Here is a 27600-nt window from a genome sequence, read left to right as displayed (position 1 = left end):
GTGTAAAAGAATTCAAAGGAGCTTTGACAGGCATGGAGGAGGAACCTGTATTTTACAGCATTTAACATAACTTCTCATTATGGGACTCTGTAATTTCTTTGGGGGAATAAAATGCAGGAAAACAACCGGCCCAAAAAATGAATTTGGTAAAGTGAGAGTCCATTCTCCAAGACTCAGCCACATTTTCCCTCCCTTGAATTCTGCTTTGCAATCAGATGCCAGGCCTCGAGGCCACCAGGCCACAAACTACAAAACACTGACAGAGAAGAAGGCATGTGAAGGACTACTGATCTATTGATTTGCGTTACCAGTAGGTTTTGCTTTGTCATCTGACAAGGACAATTTATTATTCATGAAAATCAAAAGCTTGAGTCAGGCTATGTACCAGTCGTACTAAAAGCAACATAATGTAACTTTTTTCCCTTAAAATAACAGCTTCAAAATCATTTTGATGGTACAGTGTCTTGTAATCAGGTGAATGGTGTGTCTGTCTTGATCACTTGTTTCTCAACTTCAGTGAGAGGGTAGGATCACAGCGTTACTTACAGTACGTGTTTACTGCAAGATACAAGTTTTCAACACATAACATTGTTATGACGTAATGAGTTCTGTTTGTAGTTAGCACCTACATTACATCTGACAAATTGTTACAGACCTGGGAATGGCATTCACGACAGTGGTGTTGCACTGTTAGGGGAGCCAAATCGCATAAAATACCAATTTCTACATAATGTTGCTTTAACATCCATAAAAAAGCTTGTTTACAGATGAGATGCTACAGCTATACACATGGTATGGATGAATATTGGTGTCTTAAACATAAGAGTTCAGCCTTCAGAATATTCAGTGCTTCCAGCTTCTAAGTGTGTCTGCTGTCCTGATGAAGCTGTTGTTGCCACACAAGCACTTGTGGTTTGAATCCTCGTTGCTATAAGACATAAATCCTGGTCATATTGGCTTTTGATGTTTGAACCTCACTAAACAGTTACTCCTAATTGAGGTTTGACTCTGTACAGCAGCGTGCCCAAGGTGCCATCCCATGTGCAACCCAGTCCAACAAACAACAACCACACAAACACATGTACAGATCTCCCCACTTGAGACTGTGGACTGAAACTGACAGGAACAGCCCAGAGACAGCATATGCAAGCTGTTTTGACTCCCTCGGCACCATGTGTTAGCAGCGTTCTATTTATACCAGATTGCAATGTACCGTAGGGACAGCTCAAAGACAACAGGTTTGTTGTCAAAGGTACTTACAGGGTCACACCAAAGTCGCATCTTCACATTTGAGTGTGTGAATCTGAGAACTCACTGCTCAAATGTGGTGGCATCCACCTGATTGTTATTCTTTTTTTATGAAAAGCACAAGGGCTACTCCTACAAGTTACTGCTAACCGCCAATGTGACCAAATCTCACAAACCAGGCGCTGCAGAGCCTACCGCTGGTACTCCCTTCTCTGTCTAGTTTGCGGTCCAGCCGGCCTGCTGCTAAACTGAGACCAGTCGACTGTGCAAAGTACATCAGCTCTTTGTTTGTGTTTTTAATTCCGCCCGCTTCCCTCTCCACTCTCAAACGATGGAAAGCGTTCCCATCCCATCCTGCTGGTCAGACTGAGTGGGCTGCCAAATGAGAGCCAGGCTTGTGGTGATCCACAGCATCCTGAGGCTTCCGTGACTTATCTTACCAGCTCTACGCAAACAAGATGGAGCACCACTGATCTGACAGAATGAAAAAAGACCCTAATTAACTTTCTATTTACACGGCTTCCCAACCATACTGAGATGAACGCTCAATAAAAGACTCAACCTCAGATGCTATTCTTTAAATTTAAAGGTCAGTAGATGAGGCTTTTTGAAAATGTGTTTTGATGCCATAATCTAATCAGAAGGCAGAAAACAGGCGTTTATCAAGAGATGTAGCTCTCAGAGCCCTCTAAAAGAAAAAAAATGGCCTTCAGGTTTACATTACTTGTCACTTTAATTCTTAAGGAAACTTAAACGCGATAATTACACCATACCAGAGTTGAACATTCAGTGATTTGTGCTGCTTAAAACTAGCTGTGAAGTTGTTGATTTTGGGAAGGCAAACTTTGGCAACCAAAACAATGAGTACTGTTTCACCTCCTCAAACAGTTAGGAATACATGAAAACCAACATGATGCAGCTGACCAAACACAGCAATGTAGAGGTACAATAAAATGCAGAATATGCAGAGAGGGGAAAAAAAAAAAAAGAGTAAAATGTCAATTTACAAAACGATGAAAAAATATGTTATGTCTAGATACAAATGGCTCCAGAAGTTGGGCTGAGATCAGATGGTTGCAAATTCAAATCCCCAGATCTAGGACAATCCGGGTGGGGAATTACCCTCTCCCATCCCTCAACAACTGACCAACTGGCCATTTGACCCCACCTAATCTAATTGAGGGTTTGGAGTGATAATAGCAAAAGTGGTTTCCTACATGGACTTCAAGCCTGCCAATGGATGATACCACAAATGCAAAGTAGACTCCTTTTCCATGAAAGCCTTACATTTTCATCAGCTACTTCACAGTCAAGCCCTCACTGAAGGTTGAGAGAAGATTAAATTGCTCAACACAGACAAACAATCATTATTAATATCTTGAGTAGACCACCATTGCATTGACCTTTGTGTCTTTTCTCTGTCACACAAAATAACTGGGCCAAAACTGAAATATCCCCCCCAGTCCAGATAATGACTAGTAAGAAAAGCAGGTTAAACTGAAGGGGATTACTGTTGTGGGGTAAACATTAACAGATGCCCGCCTCCCCTCACCCAAATAATGGTTGTCTAATCCACTCCAATATCACCTAGAGCCACCAAAAACTCCATAAAGTCATGTTATAAGCCTATCTTACTGACACAGTGTGCATGCTACAACTGCTTGGATGCATGTTGATGCCTCATCAGCATCACAGATCAGCAAACTGCTTCAGGTCACTGGCACAATCAACGAACCATTAGGTTTGTTTGGTGGTAAAATAAATAAATAAATAAATAAATAAACAAAAAGCTAATCACCAGATTAAAAAAAATCCACTGCATACCTTCTGTGGGGCTTTCAGCAGCCTGTGGACTCCAGCAATCTGATTGATGAGAGGAATATCTTCCCTGAAAGTGTACAGAGGTGGTCTGGTGGGCTCGGGGAAATTGGTGCTGTTAAATGGATCAGTATCATCTAAGAACTGTACCCTGCATACAAACGTAGCCATGATGTATCCATGCAAGGCGATTTTAGAGAATGGAAATAGTGGATGCGACAGCACAGCCTCTGACAGACAGGCAGCCCCCCGGGCAGCGAACTACCGGCAGGTCTCCTGCAGTAGCACAATCCTGCACCCTCTGTTATCCTTGGACCTTCTCCATTCGCTTCACGCAGCGCAGAGGACTCGGGACAGTGCGCACAACAGTCCAGAAGTAAAGATCCAGGGTGCCTCGCTGAGAGATGGGGTTCGTCAGAGCGGGGCGGCGGTATCCAAGGGCATCGCGGGCGTTTGAGGTGCTGAGGCAGACTGCGGACGGGACTGCTACACTTGGCGCCTGGTCTGTGTGAGCGATGGGAAGCGGCTCCCTCCTCAAGCGCAAACTCTGCCAGGGGGACGCAGCAGCCAGACCTCAGCCGGCCGACACAGCTCATATTACAGGCGCAATGGCGGCCTCCAGTGGCGAACATGAGAAGTGCGCAAAAAAGCTCTGCACCGAGGCCGGCAGTGACTCAGCCATTCAATGCGCAATACCAGTCAGTGTTGTTTAAAACTCAAGCATAGCACCCCCTTTTAGCAGCATAAACCAGCTAATGAATGATTAACAATAAAACACAGTCCGAAATGTGAAGTATTTCTGATGCATGACAAATACGCACTGCTGATGAAGGCCATGAGATGAGCCCAGTGAGTTAAGAAATGTTCTTGTCAAACGACTATTTCTAAGGTCAGCCTTAAGCAGGTCTTCATTATATTTATTCTTGTAAATCTACCTGTGAATGAACAGTTGAAAATTATTATGTAAACCACTGTAAGGATTTGTTGATGTGTTTGCTAACTCTCTTGTTAACTTCAATTTCTTTCAACATCTTTTGTCTGAAAAATGATTGATGACTGATATAAATGATTGTAATTAAGATTGTAAACCAAATGTATGTGTCAGGTGCTTCATGTCTCTTTATTGACTCCCTAGATAGCCCTTTACATAAAACATAATATATAATAGTGACCACAATATCAGCCATAACATAACAACAGTCTTAAAAGTCCATATTTCTAAAACAGCCTCGGCTCAAACTGAGCCCATAAACACTGATGCATAAAAAATGTGTACATTGAAAGCATATGTTATTACATAAGTTATTACACATGAAGGGAAAAACTGATGTCAATCATTTATTGAGTCAAATGAATCCCCAAATAACAATTACCAAACTATCTGCATGACTAGATAAAGGCTAGTATTGCTGCACACTCTTCAAAGCTATTATACCAAAATTATACTTGACACCCAGCCCTAACCTACACACTGTAACACTTCCCCTTAAGTGACACATAGGCTCGTTAAGTTGTTATCCTTCAATAAATCCTATAAAAACGGTTCTTTTTCTCCAATAAACCTCAGAAAAACTAATGCATTGACCCTTCCCCATCAGATAAGACACTAGTTAACCATCATGGGTATTCAGGGTAAGCTTGGGCTTCAAACACTGCACACCTCAGCCCCAACCTAGTCAATCTATTACAGAGGGCCATTACATAATCTAGGAACCAACGGTGTGAGCCACAATATAGATTCCAACACTGTACAGTGCATTACTGTATCACTGCAGTACTATAGTGTTTGACAGATAATGAAGTTAAAACTCCCCAATCCAGGCCTGGAGGACAGGATATTGTCCCATCAGCAGCTGGACAAGCTGGAAGAAGAAGAGGCTGCAGACAGACCAAAATGGGACAACAAGGCCCAGTACATGCTGACTTGTGTGGGATTCTGTGTGGGACTTGGAAATGTCTGGAGGTTCCCCTATCTGTGTCAGAGTCACGGAGGAGGCAAGTGATGCTTTCTTGGTTTACTAACCTAATTTTCTATTTAACTATTTAAAAGTATTTTTTGAGCAAAAGAAAAATAATTCAGATTTTATTATACCCTAATCAGTGATAGTGGAAGAGAACAGGGGTATTGGGTATACTCCCATACGTCTTCATTTACAGGGATCAAAAATGTATAAGCCCTTTAAAGCATTTGTCCGCCTGTCACTACCATCAGAGATGCATTTTATACCGAATGTTTGTTAAAACAAATACAGGACGTGTAGTGTTGTCAAAAGTATCAATACATCGAAGTATATCCATACTGGGTATTTGAAATGGTTTAAGTACTCTGCAGTGTCGATGCTCCAGTACTACCTGTGTTTTTTTGCTCTCCTCTCGGACAGTAAATTGACACATGCACCGCTGCAGTGCCTGCTTAGTTGTACCTCTTCCAGAAGTACATTAACTTAGATGCTGTTGTGCTTAACACACAGTGCACAAGCCTTGTTATATTTATCTTTTCATAGAAATCTGAAATTGTTGTGCCAATTGTTGTGCCAATTTTTCCCTATGGTATCGAATATGGTACTGAAAATCAATATTTTTCAAGGTATTGTATTAAAGTTAGAAATTACAGTGTTGTGACGACACTGAAGACGTGCCAATGTTAAAGTGATAGCCATTTTACTGTTGGTCAGGCATGATATTTTTTTTCTGTGCTTCCATTTCGTTTTGTTTTTTTAAACCATATTTTGTATTTTTACATTGTCTGCATATGTGTGAATGAACTGTTTGCTTTGATTTTATGTTTCCTTGCCTCGATTTTCTGAATTGAACTCAATTGAATTGCATTGCAGTTCTGGATCGCTGGGTATGACGATGAGTTAGCGACCAAAATCACAAGACTGCTGATCTAGTAATGCCTATATCCTTTAAAGTGATTCATTATACAGGAAGCAGCGTGTACTTCAGCAGTGTGTACTCAAAAACATGGCCTGTAACTGACCTGTTGAGATAAGAAATTTTATATGTTCCAATGGAAAACCCTTGTAAAATGCTAACTGCAAAGGCTTGAACGGATTGCACGTTGCATTATAAACCTAACTGACTTTATCTCTACATGTGCTCACATGTATCCTGAATGATTAACCTCAGGATGTTGGAATTTTTTTATACTTCCTATAGAATATATTTTTGTCTCATCCTCAAAAAAAATTGTGCAACGCTCCTGGATTTTTCTTTGATTTCGAGAACAGACGTATTCGATGATATAATAAATTGGCAGATTTATTGTCACCATTAACAGTTCCTTTGTTTTCTTCCAGGTGCATTTATGATACCATTTCTGATCCTGCTGGTTCTTGAAGGAATCCCACTTCTGCATCTTGAGTTTGCCATTGGTCAGCGTTTAAGAAGAGGCGGTTTGGGAGCGTGGGCTACAATCCATCCTTATTTGACAGGCATTGGTAAGAAACGTTTTGCATGATGTTTGCCAAAACTAGAGGAAATGTGCCTTTAAAAAAGCCTTTTAAACATTCATTGGCAGGTATTGCATCCATGTGTGTATCGCTGACAATCAGTCTCTACTACAACACCATCATTGCCTGGATTATGTGGTACTTCTTCAACTCCTTTCAAGAGCCTCTGCCTTGGAGTCAGTGTCCCATGAACGCCAATTTAACAGGTAGTGCTCTACTGGTGCTGTAGTTCTACAGAGTGGGAATGTTATAAACTCTTGATTTATATTCAGTGACAGATGCTGTTGTTAAATTTTGTCAGGCATCAACTCAGAGTGTGAGAGGAGCTCCCCTGTGGATTATTTCTGGTATAGGGAGACCCTGAACACAACTCCAACAATTGAAGAGGATGGTGGTCTGCAGTGGTGGATTTTATTATGCCATGTTTGTGCGTGGTCTGTGGTCTATATCTGCATCATCCGCGGCATTGAGACCACTGGAAAGGTAGAGCACATTGCGTATTACAAGGATTTTTAAATTCTGCTAAACATATGTGAATACTTTTTTTGTTTTTTTTCCTGAGGCTGTGTATGTGACTTCAACCCTTCCCTACGTGGTGCTGACAATATTTCTGATCAGAGGACTGACCCTAAAGGGCTCTTTTAATGGAGTAAAGTTTCTCTTCACACCAGATGTAAGTTGCACTTTTTAAATTCCTTTCACGAATCACACTTGTCTTATCGACAAATCTGAATGTAGGGAACACCCAGTTATTAAAATATGTTTCAATGTGAACTGGCAAGTGTAGGGATAACGTTTTATACTGACCCTCACGAAAATGTCGCAGTGAATTGCACATGTTCATGCACAATTAGTTTTACATGAGGATCAGAATTTTCACATGAGAAAACAATTATTGTTTTACAGAGGATTAAATATTTATTTTTTACAACATTGGAGGTACTATATAGCCAGTGCAGAGCTCACTAATAATCACCTGATCAATACATTTCTACTAATTCTTCCAGTTATCAGAGCTGGCAAAGCCAACAACATGGCTCGATGCGGGTGCTCAAGTTTTCTATTCCTTTTCTCTGGCTTTTGGTGGTCTTATTTCATTCTCCAGCTACAACTCAGTACAGTAAGTTTGGTTATTTTTGTTTTACCTAAGTCATTTAATGTTACAGGCAATTGCACTTAATGACATAATATTGCCTTTTTCCTTTAGTAACAACTGTGAACAAGATGCAGTGATCATCTCAATCATCAATGGCTTCACCTCTGTCTATGCTGCAACTGTCATTTACACCATTATTGGCTTCAGAGCAACACAGAGATTTGACAACTGTCTTTCTGGGTACATTGTGTCTTTTTTTGTCAAATTATTTTTCTTATTCAGCAAAACATCAATTGTGAAAGTATTTTTATCATAACAAATCTTGTGTTTTAGAAACATCGTAGCGTTACTAAATGCATTTGAGCTTGCTGAGAGCGACATCACTGACAGCAACTACGATCACGTTGTTCAACATCTTAACCAAACATACCCTGACGTTATTCAAGGGTTGGATCTAAAGACTTGTAACTTAGATACATTTCTCAGTGAGGTAAGATTTCAGCAAGTTTGTGCCTGATGAGAAATGTTTATTATATAACCATTCTTACTGTGCTTTGTTATAACACTGTGTTGTGTTTGGGCCTAGGGAGTTGAAGGGACTGGTTTAGCCTTCATTGTGTTCACTGAGGCGATCACCAAGATGCCCATCTCACCGTTGTGGTCCGTCCTTTTCTTCATAATGCTCTTCTGTCTCGGCCTGTCTTCTATGTTTGGTAACATTGAGGGAGTTATAGTGCCACTGCAAGACCTCAAAGTTTTCCCAAAAACATGGCCAAAGGAGGCGACCACTGGTAATTTCCACATCTATTCTCTCATTTTACATGTCTAAGGATCTCTAGAATATTTCAATCAATTCTTGACTCTCTTTCAGGTGTAACGTGCTTGATCTGCTGTATAGTGGGTCTGATATTTCTCCAAGGCTCTGGGAATTATTGGCTTTCACTCTTTGACACCTATGGAGGATCCATCCCTCTGCTCGTTGTTGCATTCTGTGAGATGGTATCAGTGGTGTACATATATGGGATAGACAGGTGATATCAAAATACAAATCATTTAAATATCACTATGTTAATGTCTTTTAAAATAATTTGTCTGTTGATGCTATCAAAATAATAACAAATAATTAGTGGAGCTTGTATGCTTTTCTGTTGTTTTTTAGTTTTTAGTTTTTTTTGTCTACACACTCTTGACATTGCAGTATGTGTCACTCCTAGGTTCAATGATGATATAAAGTTCATGATTGGACACAAACCGAACTTCTTCTGGCAGGCAGCATGGAGAGTCATCAGCCCACTCATTATGCTTTTCATCTTGGTCTTTTACTTCATTACTAAAGTTTCTGAAAAGCTCCTTTACAAAGCCTGGGATCCTGAATCGGTAACTATGAATATATTTTGAGACTAGAATTTTTAGATGGATAACCGTCAAAATTCAAACTATAGCATTTATTTTCTTGTACTTTCAGGAGAAATTCCCTACACTGGTGGAGAAGACATATCCAGTCTGGATCTATGCGGTCATTTTTGTATTGGCAGGGATACCCTGTATTGCTGTACCTTTTGCTGCTGTCTGGAAATGTTTAAAGGCAAAGAAGAATAAGGCAGACATTCATATTAAGTCTGATGAAATTCAAATGAACATTGAGACCGTAAAATCCTCAGCTTAGTATTCTACTGAAATTCCCAATTTTCTCTTTTCAGTTTTCAAAACATTCAAATGAATTGATGATAAATTAGACTGTGACAATATGAAAAGCAGCAAAACAGTTGCATAACAATGCAAGGGATCACTTTAACAACACCTGTCATAAAAAGAGCTTGGGGGATTGCTGCTAGTATGGCTAAAAACATAATTTACCATGGCATCAAACAATATCATGGAGGGTGAAGCCCTTGCAGTGTCCTCTGCATTATTCCTGAAGCTCTAATGGTTCTGTATCTGGTCTTAAATCTGAGGCACACTTTTGGGTGGGACTTTGCCAGCAGTGTATATTTTCAAACAAATTTGCATTTGGTGTCCAATTACTAAAAATAAATCGACAAGTTGAAATCTAGCGAACATATGATGTTAGTGTAAGCCCATAGTAGATTTCTGTCCCATTGCCCTGTTGTGCACTGCTATGTAGTTTACATTTGATTAAACAATTAATGTTTTGAGACTTGGAGGAGTTGCTGCTCCAGAAGGAAGCTGACTTGGGCCATGTAATGAAGGTACACCTATCTGTCCAGCTGGGGTCACTATTGTGACGTGTTAACAGCTTGGAGTGTATGAAAGGTGAATTGAATATAAATTAAATCAGCTGCATATCGTTATGTTTAATTCCTAAATTTCTACATTAGTCTGTAATTTGTAAAATTAACTATGTGTGTTTCACAACTCCATTCTGTTTTATCGGATTTCCAGTTAAGAAGAAATTATATTATTCTGTACACATTCAATGGTAGGAAGGAATTTTAAATAATGTTTCAGTGACTAAATCTGATTAGGTATTCTATTAAAAGTACATGCTTTTTCCAGTGTAAGTGCTGTTTGGTAATTACTGCTATCTCAGACTGTGGGCAAATAACAGTAATGTAAACGGTTTCATGTGACAAAATAAAAAGGCATGTGTGTACTATCACAGTTTTACTTCTTAGGTTTCTTATTTATATTGCGTTGCATTACAATCAACTGTTATCACCTCTGTTTTCAACATCATATCATGCTGCTTTATACAAAAGGGCTTTTATTAAACAAACACCAGTGTTCCCACAGCCTCAAGAGCTAACAAGAAAATCATGGCTGATAAAGTGACTGATGTCGCCCCCTTTGTTCTCTGATACAAACAGGTAAAAGTCACCAGGGCTGACCCTTCTTTTCAGACAAAGTAAAAGAGAAGTAGGACAAAACAAGACTTGTGCTGGCCTCATAAAATATACAGAAACAAAGTGATGGATAGAGAAACTGAAAGTGCTGAGCATACTCAGGATAATGGACTTAAAGAGATCACTGAAAGACCAGAATGGGACAATAAAGTGCAATATTTGCTAACCTGCATCGGTTTTGCTGTGGGACTTGGTAATGTGTGGAGATTTCCATATTTGTGTCAAGTCTATGGTGGAGGTAAGAGCCGTTCATTGACATTGTGCTGTGTACTATTAATACAAAAAGTTAAGTTGGACAGTCCAGCAAGAATCTGGATTTTCATTTTGTTTTCCCTGACAAAAAAGTTTTTACAATAAATTATCAAAAGTCTCCCTCTAAAAGGCTATAAACTTGCACTTAGTGGCTGTTATTCAAAAATGTATAATTGATTCTTTTAATTATTTATATTGCCTTAAGGTATGAAAATACCAAGATACATATTTCAAAGATAATTTGCATTATTAACTACTAATATGTTCGTACTACGCCAACAAACAGATGCTCACATCAACATGCACACACCCAGGCAACAGTTCTACTTCAACGTAACAATAGTCATACCGTGTTGTTTGTTTTCCAGTTCTTTTCTCTTAAGCCTTTATTCTTACTATGTATATCTTACCACGTGTGTTATGGCTGAGACATAGATCCAAATATTACTTGATGTTTCATGCTATAATTATCTTATTTTTCAAATATACACAATTGACAATTCCAACTTTGATTCAACAACTATTCAAGATAAACATGCCAATTTTCTTGATTAATACTTAAAGAGTTTGAAATTGGAAAAATAAAAAATTGACTAAAAATTTAATATAAAATTGACTCTCAAACTATATTTGCTTTTTGATCTTAAAAAACAAAAACAAAAATAAAGAACAACTTGAATAATTTAAGTCTGTGTGTTTCCAGTGAGGGTCAATCTAGACACATGTCTGACCAGAGGGATTTTAATATGTTACTTGGATTTCACCAATGATTCAGGGGCATATAATACTGCAGTAATAATGCATCTGAAGCATGTTTTTTGTAAAATGTCATTCCTTACATTTCCTTCATAGCTGTGACTGATTGGTTAGTTAACTGTTACACAATGGATACTTTATTAATTAAAAAAATAGGACAAAATGAATTTACTCAATACAGCGGTGTGCAAAACATACAGTAGATTAGACAAAGTACACTATGTCAGGTGTTCAGATCTACTGCTCGGTATGAGTCAGTGCGATAAAGCTCTGATTGTTGATAATAAAGTGTCCAGTAAACGGAAACTGAATGACCTTCAACCATTAAGGCAGTGCTACTTTATTTTTTCTAAGATGAAGTCAGTTTCTTACAGGAAATCATGAAGTCATATTTTTTTGTTCTACCATTAAAATTGGTCAATATTGTCACTTATAAATTTGCTTTATTTCAAGGGGCGTTCCTGATTCCTTATGTCATTGCCTTGGTGTTTGAGGGACTTCCTCTGCTGCACATGGAACTGGCCATCGGACAACGGCTCCGCATGGGAAGTGTTGGCGTGTGGATTTCGATCTCCCCATATATGGGAGGTTTAGGTGAGAATGTTTGGCACTAGTGAACCAATTTTGGATATCACTCAAGAAAGCAAGATGCCAAAAAAAAGAAATGTGCTGTACAACACAAAGCTGTGTAAAACTTCTGTATGATTACCTTGAGGTCACTGCCATCCATAACATACATACATTTCTTGGTGAATTAATGAAAATGTGTATACACAGGTGTGGCTTCCATGGCCGTGTCCTTCCTAGTTAGTCTGTTCTACAACATGATCTTGGCCTGGATCCTCTGGTACTTCTTCCACTCCTTTCAAAGTCCGCTTCCCTGGAGTGACTGCCCACTGAACTTGAATCATACTGGTAATTGTTACATCATAAAATTGTACATCAGCAATACATGCTAAATAATAATTAGAATAGTAAAAGACAGAAAGTCCCATTAATTAATCATGATATAAATAATGTCTTTGATACAGGCTATGTAAGTGAATGTGAAAAAGGCACACCGGTGAACTATTTTTGGTATCGCGACACACTGAACATAACACCGAACATCGAGACCAGTGGATCCTTGCAGTGGTGGCTCGTGCTGTGTCTTGCATCCGCTTGGTGCATCGTGTACATTTGCTTCATACGTGGAATTGAGACTATTGGAAAGGTAATTTATCACCTTTTTGATGTAATTCAACAAATATTTTTTATTGGTATATCTATCTCTTATATTTTACAGCCCAGATACCAGAAATTAATGGTAAAATGTTGGTGCCATGAGAGTAACTGTGTGAGAGACACTTGCTTTCCTATCAGATTCACATGAGCTAAAAGACACATGAATATGAAATTCACCATGCACATGTTGTAAAGCTAACTTTAACAGCTAGTAAAACTGACGTTCAGCAAAATCACAACTAGTCTATAATGTTTTGAGACATGTTTTTTCACATCCCCGTTAGAGGCTGAATAGAGATAATAAAGTTGATGGATGGAAGATTGTTGTTTATTATCCAAACAACTGAAAGTAATTCAAGAGTTGTAGAGTTAGTAGAGTTGTAAAAAGGCTCTCTACCCTTGAGGCTTGAACACACACTCAAAATGACCTGCACATTGATAAGGCAATCTCATTGATGTTATGTAATTTCTACTGTACAAACAGATCTGCAAATAAATGCAGAATCTGTAGGCAAGGGACAAAATTTTGGTGTCGGAAACTTTCTGGTTTCAGTTTAAAGTCAGTGCAGTATTGACCAATCTTATTCACATGGGCTTTGGATGCCTGCAGCTAAATAGTCTGTGTGGTCAGCAAAAGTGGCGTGCAATACTGGTACCCATTAGTTATCATTAAATAACAATTTAACTTTTTATGTGCTTTGTTTTTCCAATTTATTTGTATTCACATGGAGACATCTGTTTATACAGATTAACTGAAATATTTCCTCCAACTCTGTTCTCACGTCTCAAGTTGCTCATTCAACTGTTATCAATGACCAGAGCATGGGAGAGGAAGTCTTGGCTCATTTATCCATTGTCTCTTACTGGTTACAGTGGAAGCCCGAAAACATTGGCCATTGCCCCAAGAGGCTAAACCATTGTAAGATGATAGCTGATGAGTTCAGATATTGGGTGTTATGAAATTAAATGGGAGTGCATGCAAAAGATTAGAAAGAAATTTCTAAAATGTTTGATGTCAATAGGCAGTATTTTATCAACATCCAAACTTTTTCAACAGGCCATTTATGTGACAGTCACCTTTCCGTATCTTGTTCTGACCATCTTCTTGGTCAGATCCTTGACTCTGTCTGGGGCTACTGATGGCTTAATATATCTCTTCACGCCAAATGTGAGTTTGTCATCTGTTTCTTATCAAAATAATTTCAAGACAAGATTTACTTCTGTCTGAAATCTGATATCTCAAAACAACAATTAATGTGTTCACCTCACAGTGGGAAACCCTCAAAAATCCTACAGTCTGGTTGGATGCTGCTACTCAGATTTTTTTCTCTTTGTCTTTGGCCTTTGGGGGACTCATCGCTTTTTCCAGTTATAATGCTCAGAAGTAAGAACTTATTGAACTTATTTCTATTAATGAAAGAGTGCACATTTGTATGAAAGTATAAAAAAAATAAAATAAAACTGAGACAGTACCTTATCTTTGCAGGAATAATTGTGAGAGAGATGCCCTAATTGTTGGATGTGTGAACAGTTTCACGTCAATATATGCATCGATTCCTATTTTTGCCATTCTTGGATTTAAAGCAAATGAAAACTATGATGCCTGCAGAAATTGGTATGTACCATTGAGGTAATTACGGTGTGCCATATTACAGTATATCCAGTTTGATAATTATACAGTATTATTATTAGATGTGTAACTAACAATTATGTAATTACAAGTTGTCAGACCTCTGAGCAATGCGACTGCTGTGACTATACTGTATATGCCACTTCAGTATTAGGCAAAAACATTTTAAACCACATGTTTTTACCTGAATAGATTCATGATTTATTCATAAGCCAGAACATTCTTTTCTATAGCCCAATTACTGAATAGATTTTAGCCATGGTTATCATTATAATCAGTAAAGCTTGTAGTAGTAGTGTTAACTGCTTGATTTCTTGTTGATTTTAGGAATATACTAAGATTGACCAATGCATTTAACATTGGGGATGAAAACATAACTCTTGAAAACTACAATGACTGGCTAAACTATCTCAACACAACTGATCCCTCGGAGGTCCAAAGCCTCGATCTTAAGACCTGTGATCTACAGACCTTCCTGGACCAGGTAGTATCATCTGTTACTATTGAAAGTAGTGGTTATCAAAGTTTTGTGAGGAGGTTGTGTGTGACCTCAATCATTACATTCTACCCGTAGAGTGCCACTGGAACCGGACTGGCCTTCATTTTGTTTACTGAGGCGGTGATAAACATGCCAGGCTCTCAGGTGTGGGCGGTGCTCTTCTTTGTCATGCTCTTCAGCCTGGGCCTGTCGTCCATGTTTGGAAATCTAGAGGGGGTCTTAACTCCACTGCTGGACCTGCACATGGTTCCATCCTGGATGCCTAAAGAAATTTTCACAGGTAAACCAAGTTTCTATTTTAATATTACTATAAAACTGACAACATATAGTGCAAAATACTTTATGTACTTGGCAGTTATTATGAAACTCTTACACTAAAGTCATGTGCAAACAATCAAAAATGTTCTATTTCCTACATTTTCCTTTTTTGCTCATAGGTTTAATTTGCCTCACCTCCTTCAGTGTTGCCCTCATCTTTACTTTGGGTTCTGGAAACTACTGGCTGGAGATTTTCAACAGCTATGTGGGATCCATGCCTCTGCTCATCATAGCATTCTTTGAGATCATCAGTGTGGTATACATCTATGGAATAAACAGGTAACACTGTAATTCATGTCATTATTATTCTTGTAATATTACAACATATCTTAAGTGTTTCCATTTGCCCGCAGGTTTAATGATGACATTGAATGGATGACAGGTCGGCGCCCAAACATCTACTGGCAGGTCACATGGCGCTTCATCAGTCCTTTAATGCTTCTGGTGGTTTTTGTGGCATATGTCATAGTTGAGGCCGAAACACAACCAACATATAACGCTTGGAACCCAGATTACGTAAGAAACTTTTTACAGTTGCTCTACAACATTACAGTGTTGTATCTGTTAAATGTGGCACAAAATTTAAAAAAAAACACTGACTTTCCACTCCATTACCCCTACAGGTGAATTTCCCCCTTGCTGATGTTCAAAACTATCCTGGTTGGGTTTTTGCCATATGTGTGCTTTTATCTGTCCTTCCTGTTGTCTCCATTCCTCTTGTGGCTCTCTACAAATTCACGGGCTTCCTGAAGAAGTACATCATGAACAGGCACAACCAAAACCCATATGCAGATGACCTGTAAATGGAAATCTTTCAACATCTTATCTGCTTGGTGGTCAGGACTACCAGTGTTAACAAAAAAGGCAAACCAATTTTTTTACTGATTATTATTGTCATTTTGTTTTCTATCTTTTGTACTGTATGCTACGCTAAAGCTCCAATGACATTATCACTTGTTTAGCATATTGGCAGTAGCAGCTGTAATTTCTGTATATTCGCTAAAATTAAAACACATTAATTTCGTCCTAATTTACACTAATGTATTCATGTTGTTTAAGGAAATTCAACTATCAGCCAGATCAAATAAATTCAGGACAATATCCCTGAGATGAACATTAACAGGAGAATCCTAGAGGCTAGAATTGAATATCAGTTTTGTGTTAATATTTGATTAAAGGAAGACAACTGTTAATTTCCTGTGTTGGTGTTTTGAATGGGGACAAACAGAATGATGAATAACTTTTCTGAATGGTTTGTGATAAGCACATTATTAACTCTAAAAAAAAATACAGTGGTTTACAATACAACCGTGTACAAGCAATGCCAATGACACAATGATATTTGTAGCAATGTTTATATGTTGCCTCATTATTGTTGCCATCACTTGTTAAAATAATGCATCTTCTTGAAAATCACATTTCTGTGATAAAACGATCTGCTCTCTACCCTGGGTCTTGTGAAAGACGCTTTATTAATCCAAGCTATTATCATTATTATTATTATTATTATTATTATTATTATTGCTACCCTCTTTTACCTGCAAGTGTGAGGAGTGATGTAGTGTTGCATGATGAGCCCTTTATGTAACTTTTTTTGCATGTCAACAGTGCATGTGGGTGTATGCGAGTAGCAGGACTCGGTGGTGCATGCATGTGCTCACTGACCATGCGCATATGCGTGTGTGCATGTGTGTGTATTTTGAGTCATACGAGTTACACGGTTGTCCTTTTTGTGGTGTGGGTGGACAGTGATATTGTCCCCCCAGAGTCACGTGCTTTGGAATATGCTGGCTGCCTTTGTTGCCTCTCTGCCTGTTCTGCTTTTCTGGCACTTTCATACAATGGTGCACTTGAACACTGTGATGTTATTAAGCCTTTCAAACTACTACAGCTTGAATTCCAGCTCTTAGGAAAGACTAGCATCCCAATGTAGGATACATGGCACAAGATACATCATCGAGGAACAACAGAGAGGATTGAGTGTAACATCAGAACAAAGGTGATTGACCTTACATTGACTTTAATAAGAGTGTTTTAATTATCGTCAGTTTAAGACTGCATTTATAGAGCTATGCTAGCTGTCAAGCTAATGCTATTTTCAGTATCGCAGTGTCTGAATAATTTATGAAATCTTATTGTTTGACATTTTTTTCTGCTTCACAATCAGATAGTCATTGTTTGAGCCTCTTGTATCTTTGAAAAACACAAAATTGATTTTGACTGAAACTTTGTTACTTAGATGTGAAGTTGGCTACTTATAATAATACAGTGTTGCATGCACAAGCAGGTATGGCAGTTTGCTGAGTTCAAAAGGACATGGCCAAGTTTTGTTGCATAAAGAGGCTGGCTCGGAAAAATAATTTGTGTTTTTAATTAATCACTACAATATTGCCACATGTTGATTATTGGTACTGTATATAGAATTGCTTCCTTCTATATTAGTAAGTAAATAACCAATAATCTTATAGGCCTAAGTGGTCTAAACATTCTTGTAATCATCAACAAGAAAGTAACCTTAGTTTCTTTCCAAACGTCTAAGTGATGCTGTGACCTACAGTAATAAAACACTGTACTATAAACAATGGGACAAGGGTGCGACAAGTTCAACAGTTTTTTGACCTATGTGGTCCTACTCTAGGCAATGTCCCAGCGAGCAGATGCCTCCCAGTGTGGCGGGGTTGTGGTCGAGTTTGAGTCTGACGATGTCAGGGATGCGAGAGCTAAAAAAGCTAGGAGTATACCAGGTGAACTCAACTTTAAATCCAACTACAATTTGTGGAATATGTTTGTAGCATATATAATGTAAGCTTATCCTATTTTTATGCATTTCCTCGTAAGGTTCAGCTCTTATCTACCTCAAGGGTCCCAAGTTTCTCATCTATGTCAGTGGAGCATTGTCAATGTGGGTAAGAATCATTTCCTGAAGAAACAGATTCCTGGAGAAATATATAAGACATCGAAACTTAAATAACTGCAAGGTAGTCTACTTACTGTAAACTGTGTGACAGTATACAGACAGCACCATGCAAAACAACACATAACGATGTCCTCTTATGTTGTGTTAAACAGGGTGACCGCATGTGGCACTTTGCAATCTCTGTGTTCCTGATTGAGCTGTACGGCCGTAACCTGCTGTTGACTGCGGTGTTTGGATTGGTAGTGGCTGGGTCAGTGCTCCTACTTGGGGCTTTGATTGGAGATTGGGTAGATCGCAATCCCAGGAATAAAGGTATGCAGAACAATTTCAAAACCATTTGAAAATTTTAGCCTGCAGTATGCCACAGAACAGTGATATAGATCAGTGGATCTCAATCTTGGGCCCAGACGTCAGCTGGTTTCCTGTGCCACCAGATGGTAAATTGCATTTCCCTCGTGTCTAAACTGCAAATCATTCACTGACTTGATAGCTAGCAGGGCCAGCAGGACTCAAGGCACAAGGTTGGCAGCCACTGACTCATATCTGTAAAGGCTAGCATTATGTTTTTTATGTTTTTTTTTTTTTCAGAATATATCATCTATGTTCTGAGAGTCTAAAACTGTTTTTTGTCCCTCTGTTTTTAGTTGCACATGCATCTCTTTTCATTCAGAACATCTCAGTGACAGTATGTAGCATTGTGCTCATGTTGGTGTTCTTATATAAGCAAAGGATTGAACAGATCTGGGATGGATGGCTTACTGTGAGTAAACACTACATATTTGACTAATAATTACATTTCATAACTTGCTATGATGTTGATATACAAAGATATTACTCACCATTGTTATTGCATAGAGGAGTTATTGCTGCTGTTGTTCCCTCTGTCTTGTGTCCCTGTTGTCTCTGCTTCTGAGTTTGTGGCTACTCTGTGCTGTCATAGTAACATGTTGCATCGCAAAACTTACACAAGGTGGTTTGTTATACGGTGGTGATCATCCTGGCAGATGTGGCAAACCTTGCAAGCACCGCACTGACCATTGCCATTCAGAGGGACTGGATTGTGGTTATCACAGGCTACAACCGAGGTCACCTAGCTGGTGAGGGGATTCATTCTTTGTTAATGCACAAATTGGATGGTATTACATGTCTATCATGGGATTGTATATGTGGGTGTGCATGATAGATATTTGAATTACAGGCACTATCAGGTATTGGCCGTTTCTGCTCTTGCTGAAAGTCCTCTAGTGGAAGCGCATTAACCTCCGTGTCTTTGATCCTAACAAAAGGAATGAATGCGACCATGAGGCGGATAGATCAGGTGACTAACATCCTGGCCCCACTAGCAGTGGGACAGGTCATGACCCTGGCCTCCAATGTAGTTGGCTGTGGCTTCATCCTGGGCTGGAACCTTGTCTCTCTCATTGTGGAGTTCTTCTTCCTGTCACGGGTGTATCGCATCGTCCCTGCTCTTTCAATTAAACCACCAGTGGAGGAAGAGGATGAAGAGTATCTGGAGATGAGAAGGTTACAAGGTAAGGACTGATTAGTGTTTTAAAGATTTCTGAGCTCTGCTGTATTCCTAGATTTTAACATTCATAGGCTTTGAGAATTACTAAAAATGTGCATAAAAGCTGGTCAGCAGTTCTACACATACCAAGTGAACATGTAGATATAAAAATGAAAAGGACGCTCTACAATAAGTTCTAGTACATTAAGCATTTAGTTCACAATGTAGAGACAGTAACACTTTATATCAAGGTATTTGTAATAAATGTTGGTAAATAGGTAGTAAGGCCCTAATTCCTTATACGATGCTTATCAATATAATTAAGACTAAATAACATGTTTAATGTTAGATTATAAGACATTTACAAGCAGAAATGTGTTAACAGACTGCTTAATAACATTAATAAAAACCTTTCTTATAAGTTTCTTATAACTGTTTATAATGGCATTACAATCATTTATTGGGTTTAACTAACTCATATATCACATAGTTTTTTTTATGAATTATTAGCAGTTAACTTTGCATTTCTTAACAGTAAACTATGCTTTCAGCAGCTACCCGATTTAAAGTGAGAACATGGCTTTTATAAACAGTCTTAAGCAATATATAAACTGTTAACAAGTTTCTTATAAGTGCTTATAACTGGTTTATAATCTAACAATAAACATGTTTATACGCTAGTATTAACCATTATGTAGTCTTATTAATGCTTATATTCATCTTATAAGGACTTATACAGTAATCAAATCAAATCAAATAAAAATGTTATTTGTATAGCCCAAATTCACAAATCACAGTTTGCCTCAGAGGGCTTTACAATCTGTACAGAGACGACACCCTCTGTCCTTCGACCCTCGATTCGAGTAATGGTCTCATTACCTTTTTACTAATGGTTATATAGTACATATGTTTACTGGATTGGTTGAAAATAAGCGTTGTGCGTTCTTCTAAGGTGGGCTTCATGAGTGCTGTGAGTTCTTTAATTCTATATTATACAATGGGGCACAAAAATTAATTGAAGCGTACATTACTTGAAGACGCAATCCTCACTTTGTGCAGAGCAGCCAACTGCAACAGCCTGCATTCCACATGCAGCCCATGTAGATTAGTGTAGAGGGTCTGTATTTGACAGATTTTAAAAAAACATGGAGCAGAAAGGGTGCAGAACACTAAGTGAGGACTGGGCCTTTAAAACTGATGTAAAAAATTGATGGATGACATTCCTCTTTCTCATCAGCTGAAGGTATCGTTGCACAGCCTCTGCCTCTGACAGAAGGCAACTGCAACACAAGCCTGAACCTCAAAGAAATCACCAACCTGCCGCTGTGTTTCCGGAGGTTTCGCTGGCTGGTGAGCACCTGTAAGGATGGCTGGAGAGCCTACTATCGCCAGCCTGTCTTCCTGGCAGGAATGGGTCTGGCTTTCCTCTATACCACAGTCCTGGGCTTCGACTGCATCACAACAGGCTATGCCTATACTCAGGGCATAAGCGGATCTCTCCTTAGTCTACTGATGGGTGTATCAGCTATCACAGGGCTGATGGGAACTGTGATGTTCACCAGACTCAGGAAGACCTATGGCCTGGTTAACACAGGCATTATCTCAAGCTGCCTCCACCTGGGCTGCTTGCTGCTGTGTGTGTGTTCTGTCTTCGCTCCTGGCAGCCCCATGGATCTTAGCTTGCTGATGCCTGACGTTACCTCCAACTCCTCCACTGAGCTTGGAGGGATGGCAAGCCAAAGGCAAAAACACACTTATCCTCTGAGGGGAGGCAGCAATCAGCCACTGCTACCCGATCGCTCCTCCATCCACTGGACCAACAATACTGTGCTTTTTGAGAATGTGCCCTCTGGTACAGCACCAGAATCTTACATCTCCATTATCCTGCTGTTCTTGGGTGTTATCACAGCACGTATTGGTGAGTAGAAGGACATCCAAAGCGGACTTGTTTCAAAAGACACCAAAACTTAAATGATAAAAACTATAATCATATACAATGTGTGACAGTATTGTCAACTGTAGAGCCTGACCTATACATTGTCATGGCACATATATCAGCCAATATTAGATAATCATTAATTTATTGCTACCTATGTTGGGCAATGAGTCATAGGAAATAGCAGTACAAAAATGTAATGTAATTAAGAAAATGTCACCATTGCACAGAGAGCACTGTACACAAAAAACAGTCAAATGTCTCACTCAGTGCATATATTGCTGACCACTGCAGTATTACTATTTTAACTTTTGCACTGTTACCTTTTGATAGTCGACAGTAGAATTGCAATGTGCATTTATAGTATGCAGCATAACCAATCAGCCACAATTTCCCCACACATTGCCTGTATTTAATAGTTATACATCGGCGGTCCTTAGAAAAATGTCGATGTCAGTATCAGCCTAAAAAGTATAGGGTAGTCTCTAGTTAAGTATCCTTTTAAAACAATTATTGTGAGAAGAGCTCAATAAATATCAAGCTGTTGTGAAAAAAAGCTAATTTAATTGCCAGGTCAACTTTTAAACCCCAGTAACATCTGTGTTTTAGGTCTGTGGTCCTTCGACCTGACAGTGACCCAACTCCTGCAGGAGAACATCTGCGAGTCAGAGCGGGGCGTGGTGAACGGGGTGCAGAGCTCTATGAATTACCTGATGGATCTGCTTCACTTCATCATGGTGATCTCCGCTCCACAGCCACAGCACTTTGGCATCCTAGTTATCATTTCTGTATTATTCATCACCACTGGGCACACCATGTACTTCCTGTATGCACACAAAGCCAAGAGAAAACGCAGCCTCGACACATAAGGAGCAGACATTGCCCACATATCCAGGCATGAGATGCTAACCAGCACTGATTCCACTCTGCACCTGTGAAATGAATGTCTCCCTCCTGTTCCTCCAGCAATCGTATTGCAACACTCCACTCCCTACTTAGCCATTCATTTCAGCACAACACAGCGAGTGCCTGTCCCACCTAGGTTGCTTTCTTCCTGCAGGGCCATGTGCCATAGCAGCAAACAAGAACTCAGGTGAAATAGAGTGGGAGACACGCTCTCCCGTCGTGTACATAAGTTGAGGTGGCTACAATAAATGCAGCAATGGCACCTCCAGGGGGATTGTCCTAATCTACCATACAACAGGACACAAGGCACCAGCACATGCCTTTGCAAACCCTGTAGGATTACTGCAAGACTTTCATCAAACAAGCCTGTTAACTTACATAGCTTTTTTGGATGGGAGGGTGGATGGATGAGGAGATTTTTCTAACCTTCACTCAGTAAAGAACTGGTGTTGAGAGAAAAACTTAACAGTGATACACGAAAACACAAACAAGACGTGACAGTACTTCTACAAGTGGCATCGATGTTACTGATCCGTCCACTTGGAAATACTCCAGGATGTCCAAAAAGGAACATAAAGGGAACTTGATGTGAGATTGTTTGAGTAAAAAAAATCAGAAAGGCAGCCCCCCTTTTAATGGACAGAAGTGAAAGTATTTCCTTCCCCTGGTTTGTTTCTCTGTGGATGAATCAAGCAAACATTTGCCTTTCTTTTATGCATGTAAAACTGGGTTATGGATTACAACAAAAACGTTATCACATCACGCCATGTACTTTAGTCAAACTTTATACAAACTATTTTATTCTAACTGCTTGTGTACTTAGATAAATTAAAATAGTTTCCAAACTTTCTTTCCTTCCAATATAAAGAGTGATATTAATAGTTTTATAGAAATCCAAAAGGAAAGCAATCTTCATTTTGTGACATGTTTGAAATCAGTGATAGCTATATGTTGATAGCAAATGTCGATCACTGCCATTGGCAGTGTTGTATTACACTTTGCTTCATTCTCTTGTGGTTCTGATGAACTAAACATTACCTTACCTCAGCTAAGAACATGAACACTGTTGGGAATATGACTTGGGAATTACTCTCAGCTACTGTATGTTTTCATATCTCCTTTCATGTACAGTTGAAAAAACATCAAAGTTTAACCTTCTGTCATACAACCAGCAACACTCAATATATTTGTATAATTTTCCTGTGAAATTTCCGTATTGCATGTTGTCCTTATTTTTCAGACTGATAATTATGATAATAAAGATGACTGAAGATGATCTCTGGCCTCAAGTGTTCTGAGCAGAATAATAAATAAATAAATAATGTAAAATAAAGTGCTACACATGTCAAACAAGATTAATTTCTGCTAGGCTATGTCATCTAAGTACATTGTGAAATACCAGTCATGACATTGTAAATCCTTTAGCCTCATCCAAAAGGCTGATACCAAAATAAAGTCACCAATTCAACCTTCACAATTTAATGTTAGTACTGGAATCATTCCAATAAAATGTTCAGCCATGTGGTTTGATACTGTCTGTCCCTTGTAGAGTCTGTTTATACATTTACAGAAAGCTCACCTCCCAAGGTGCCATTAGAAATTTTGCTGACAACTTCCTTTAATAACCCCTGAATGTGCAGTCTAGCTACCAGATTGTGTGTACAACCTGAGATACTGTACCAGAGATGGCGTTAATTCATTAGCCATCAGAATCAAGCTGTAAGCAGAAATACGCATAGTGTAAAGGGGCGCCTGCAAGAAGAGGAAAACTGCCAGGAGAGGATATAAAACATTTACACATTTTGTCAGTGTTGAGGACATAAACATGTCAAAGGCAGGGAACATACAGTCGCCACATGCAAATGTAATAGCTTTCTGTGGCCAGCAGAGGTCAATGTCATACTAAATGGCCATACCAAAGCCAGTATAGAGAAGCTTCAGGCCTTTGTGAATTATTACCATAGAAATGAGACGCAATACACACACAGCATCCTTACACTGCATCCTAATCCTCTTTCTATAAATTGTCAGAACCATCCAAGAGTGATTATGATACTCTACTATCATCCAGAGGAAGACATATGAGGACATATGAGGGTGACAGAATAATGGAAAAAGCATTCAGAAATGAAGGACGTGGAAATCCAGTCTGATATTCTCATCTGCGACGTCTGATATCACCATGGTATATAAGCTCATTTTAAATCATATTATCAGTATCCAGACACACCAGTAGTAACACAACACAAGCATGTACAGGAAGCCAATAAATGACTGGTGCCTGCAATGCGGCCACTTTGAAAGTCAAAAAGGAGTTCTTATATACTGCTTTGGGCCACCAGTACAAACCAGTGGCAGCCACACTGCACTATGGGGTGAATAGCTATTGGAAGCCTCTCAGATTTGTATACGTTGCTTCTATTCAATGATGATTCTGACCATCAGTGTCTGCCACCAATAGAAATCCTTTTCCCAACGCAGGCAGCCCTAACTCGATAAACTAAATTAAGGTTGTAATGTTTCCATCACAATCACGGGCAGAGGGTGTGTAGTTACCTTGGTAATGCCTTGAGCAGGCTGGTAAAGGCAACCAGCCAGGAAGAGCTGTTGTTGGAGTGGGAGGTTGTTTTACTGGAAGCTGTACTTACAGCAACGCTGTGGACCTGATAAAAATCGAGCTCGAAAATGAATGAATTTGCAGGCTAACTGTCAACTCTTTTTTTTGCCCTGGGCCACTTAAAATGAGTGCAAGTTTTGTGTCGTACAGCCCTTAAGAACCACATTGAGCTGAAAATGAATATAAAGCTTGCAGAACGTTACATTAAGTACTGCTGGTGGCGACTTTGTCTGCCTTTTTAATGAATTATGGAGGTCACAGAAAGGAAATTTGTGCAAAGCCACAGTGAAAATGAAAGAAAATTCCACTGAATAATGTACCTGGCATTGCAGGAATAAAAAAATGTATTGAAAAGCTATCTCTGGCGTCAGAATACATCAGAAAATAAACCTAACCTGTTGAAGCTCTACAGCATTTTAATGAATAAAGTTCACACATTATATTAAGCGTGAAATTAATGAGGCAATGTGCCAACAGTGTGAAGCTCAGGTGACAAGCTGTGGTGAGGAGGCAGCCAAAAACCCAATGCTTCTGCACAGCAAAGCATAATGCCTCACATGTCAGACAACAACCCAAAAGCGACAATGGTAGAAGCAGGAAAACACGACATAAATACAAATCCAAGTTCAAGGACTGAAAGCGAGCAAAAAGTAAGTCAGCTTCTTCACATTAATTGGACATGTTTTCTGTTTGTAGCTGTGGTGTACCTGCGACATTTATCATTGTTGTTTTTTTGCTGCGTAGTTATCCAGCTAACAGTAGCTTCTCACGTAACGCTAGCTAAACATCGTTATGAGACACGAACGTTGATAAACGTTGACAGCTAACTAGCTAGCTAAATACATTCAGGTCACCTAGCTAGTAATGTCCTCAAGAGCCAAACTTTGAAAAAAAAGTTGTCTGACATGACTTACCAATCTTTTGAATACATTTGCCGGTTTCTCAAATATTATCCGTGTGTGACTTGAACAGAAGATATTTAACGTATTAAAAAAACAAAAACGCAATCCTCTCGTTCAGTGAGACAAAGATGGTAGCCGGAAGTGACAGCTGTTCTTTGTGTTTTAATGGTGGTTAACTAAACTTACATGTAGGTGCATTAACTTAACTTTTACATTAATATGAACACACACTCTTATCTTTAATTTATTCTCTACTACAACCTGCCATATCATTCAATTATGTTTCATGTTTTTCTAGCATTGTAATGGAGAGGACAAAATTAGAAGCACCACACATTTTAACAGCTCCAGTAAGTTGTTAGGTAAACATGTTAGCACACTAATTGTCATAAGCACAGGTATGTGGTATGAGAAAAGTCATTACTCTGAAAAACATATCTTTCTATTACACAGAGGTTCAGGACTGTGGTCCTTAAATGCTCCTTTGAAATGATGTGTGGTTCCTACTCATTCCCTTGTATGCATTTGTACGGAAGCCCTAAAGGGCCATGCATTCATACATTTTATTTCCTCCGTTTTCCCGTGATAACGAGTTAATTTCATTTGTTTTCTTGAGATCTCAAGTTATTATCTCGAAATAACAACTGCCATTTTCCCGAGATAATGGGATAATTTTCTCGAGATAACGAAACTTTGTTTTCCCGAGATAACAATATCATTAATTCGAGATCTCGGTATAATGACTGTGATATGATAGGCCTGAGATTATGGAGATGCCCGGGACCTCGTAGCTGGTCAGCTATGTAGTTAACGACGACATGGATTGGCCCACTTAGATTGCACTGCCAATATAGCTGAAGCCTTTTTAGATTACGCACACTAATGTGTATATTATCTGTAACAGCAAGGCATAATGCTATTTCAGCTTGTGTCAGGCCTTGATTGAAAAGATATGTGACGCAGTGATCGATATGCTCCTGCTCCTCTGACATTGCTAAACTGAATGATGTTTCCTGCAATGATTTAATATACTACACTATCGTTTTGTTTTCTCAATATCTCAAATTAATTATATTGTTATCTCGGGAAAACAAAGTTTCGTTATCTCGAGATTTCGAGAAAATGATCTTGTTATCTCGGGAAAACGGCAGTTGTTATTTCAAGATAATAACTCGAAATCTCGAAAAAACAAATGAAATTAACTCGTTATCACAGGAAAACGGAGGAAATAAAATGTATGAGTGCATGACCCTTTAGGGCTTCTGTACATTTGTACTTGAAAATTAAAGAAAGGTATTAATGGAAATATAGGTTAGGCCTACATTCATCCTTTGTTCATACACTATGTGGTGATGTCATTGATTCTGTTGCTCAGTAGCTTCTCTAATTTTTATGAGGTTGTGCAGCTGTTGGGATTTATGTACTTGACTGGATGTTGTTTTGTAAAGGGGGCACTGTAACAAGCTCAGTAGAGTTTCATCACTTCTTCAGTCCTTTGCCGCGCCGCAGGCCTCTGGTAACAGTGTACATCCCATGGTTGTCATGGTAGTCCCTGGTTAAAGACAGAAGTGTTGGAGCAAGCTCGCTAACAAGTCTGACTTTAGGCATTCTCACTTTGCAACTCATTTACTTGAGAAACTAGGTCAGTGGCACAT

The 27600-nt window shown here is 39.0% G+C and overlaps 4 protein-coding genes and 1 long non-coding RNA gene across 7 annotated transcripts in view; 3 read left to right on the top strand and 2 right to left on the bottom strand.

The window, feature by feature from the left end:
- The window catches only part of fhod3b (formin homology 2 domain containing 3b), a 96499-nt gene extending 92883 nt beyond the window's left edge, over positions 1-3616 (bottom strand). For all 3 annotated transcript variants that reach the window (XM_084356439.1, XM_084356440.1, XM_084356441.1), the window contains exon 1: positions 3073-3616. In XM_084356439.1, coding sequence (XP_084212565.1) covers positions 3073-3237 — 165 coding nt within the window. In that variant the 5' untranslated portion in view covers positions 3238-3616. The remainder of the gene's footprint in view (positions 1-3072) is intronic.
- Positions 3617-4862: 1246 nt separating this feature from the next.
- On the top strand, positions 4863-9283 carry slc6a19b (solute carrier family 6 member 19b; the record flags this gene model as incomplete). Its single annotated transcript, XM_084357644.1, has 12 exons — positions 4863-5061; positions 6369-6509; positions 6590-6727; positions 6823-7004; positions 7084-7194; positions 7529-7641; positions 7729-7857; positions 7951-8107; positions 8204-8408; positions 8489-8648; positions 8832-8994; positions 9083-9283. The coding sequence occupies 12 exons, from the start codon at positions 4863-4865 to the stop codon at positions 9281-9283; spliced, it is 1899 nt and encodes a 632-aa protein (XP_084213770.1).
- Positions 9284-10283: 1000 nt separating this feature from the next.
- On the top strand, positions 10284-15964 carry LOC311260254 (sodium-dependent neutral amino acid transporter B(0)AT3-like). The gene is made up of 12 exons (XM_084357859.1): positions 10284-10719; positions 11943-12083; positions 12267-12404; positions 12521-12702; positions 13771-13881; positions 13985-14097; positions 14200-14328; positions 14671-14827; positions 14918-15122; positions 15280-15439; positions 15514-15676; positions 15784-15964. Exons 1-12 carry the CDS (start codon positions 10548-10550, stop codon positions 15961-15963), a joined length of 1851 nt encoding a protein of 616 aa, XP_084213985.1. The 5' UTR covers positions 10284-10547; the 3' UTR covers position 15964.
- On the bottom strand, positions 15016-19087 carry LOC311260255. Its single transcript, XR_014622979.1, has 3 exons — positions 18917-19087; positions 15296-15424; positions 15016-15104 (listed from the first exon to the last, which is right to left on the bottom strand). It is a non-coding gene; the product is annotated as an uncharacterized lncRNA (long non-coding RNA).
- LOC311260253 (ferroportin) lies at positions 17799-23702 on the top strand. Its single transcript, XM_084357858.1, has 8 exons — positions 17799-17904; positions 17999-18066; positions 18230-18389; positions 18722-18837; positions 19048-19174; positions 19364-19609; positions 20822-21502; positions 22130-23702. Exons 1-8 carry the CDS (start codon positions 17802-17804, stop codon positions 22387-22389), a joined length of 1761 nt encoding a protein of 586 aa, XP_084213984.1. The 5' UTR covers positions 17799-17801; the 3' UTR covers positions 22390-23702.
- Positions 23703-27600: the final 3898 nt, after the last annotated feature.

The sequence above is a fragment of the Pagrus pagrus genome (assembly GCF_965226575.1).
Source record: "Pagrus pagrus genome assembly, chromosome: 7".
NCBI lineage: Eukaryota > Metazoa > Chordata > Actinopteri > Spariformes > Sparidae > Pagrus > Pagrus pagrus.
This window is presented reverse-complemented; position numbering and strand designations above follow the sequence as displayed.

Bases quoted from the DNA above. Each gene is read 5' to 3' on its own strand.
- LOC311260254 (XM_084357859.1), top strand. From the start codon at position 10,548: ATGGATAGAGAAACTGAAAGTGCTGAGCATACTCAGGATAATGGACTT. The intron at 12,405-12,520 runs GTAATTGTTACA...TCTTTGATACAG, and splicing joins ACTGAACTTGAATCATACTG to GCTATGTAAGTGAATGTGAA. The intron at 13,882-13,984 runs GTGAGTTTGTCA...TTCACCTCACAG, and splicing joins TATATCTCTTCACGCCAAAT to TGGGAAACCCTCAAAAATCC.
- LOC311260253 (XM_084357858.1), top strand. From the start codon at position 17,802: ATGTCCCAGCGAGCAGATGCCTCCCAGTGTGGCGGGGTTGTGGTCGAG. The intron at 18,390-18,721 runs GTATGCAGAACA...CTCTGTTTTTAG, and splicing joins TCGCAATCCCAGGAATAAAG to TTGCACATGCATCTCTTTTC. The intron at 19,175-19,363 runs GTGAGGGGATTC...TCCTAACAAAAG, and splicing joins CAACCGAGGTCACCTAGCTG to GAATGAATGCGACCATGAGG.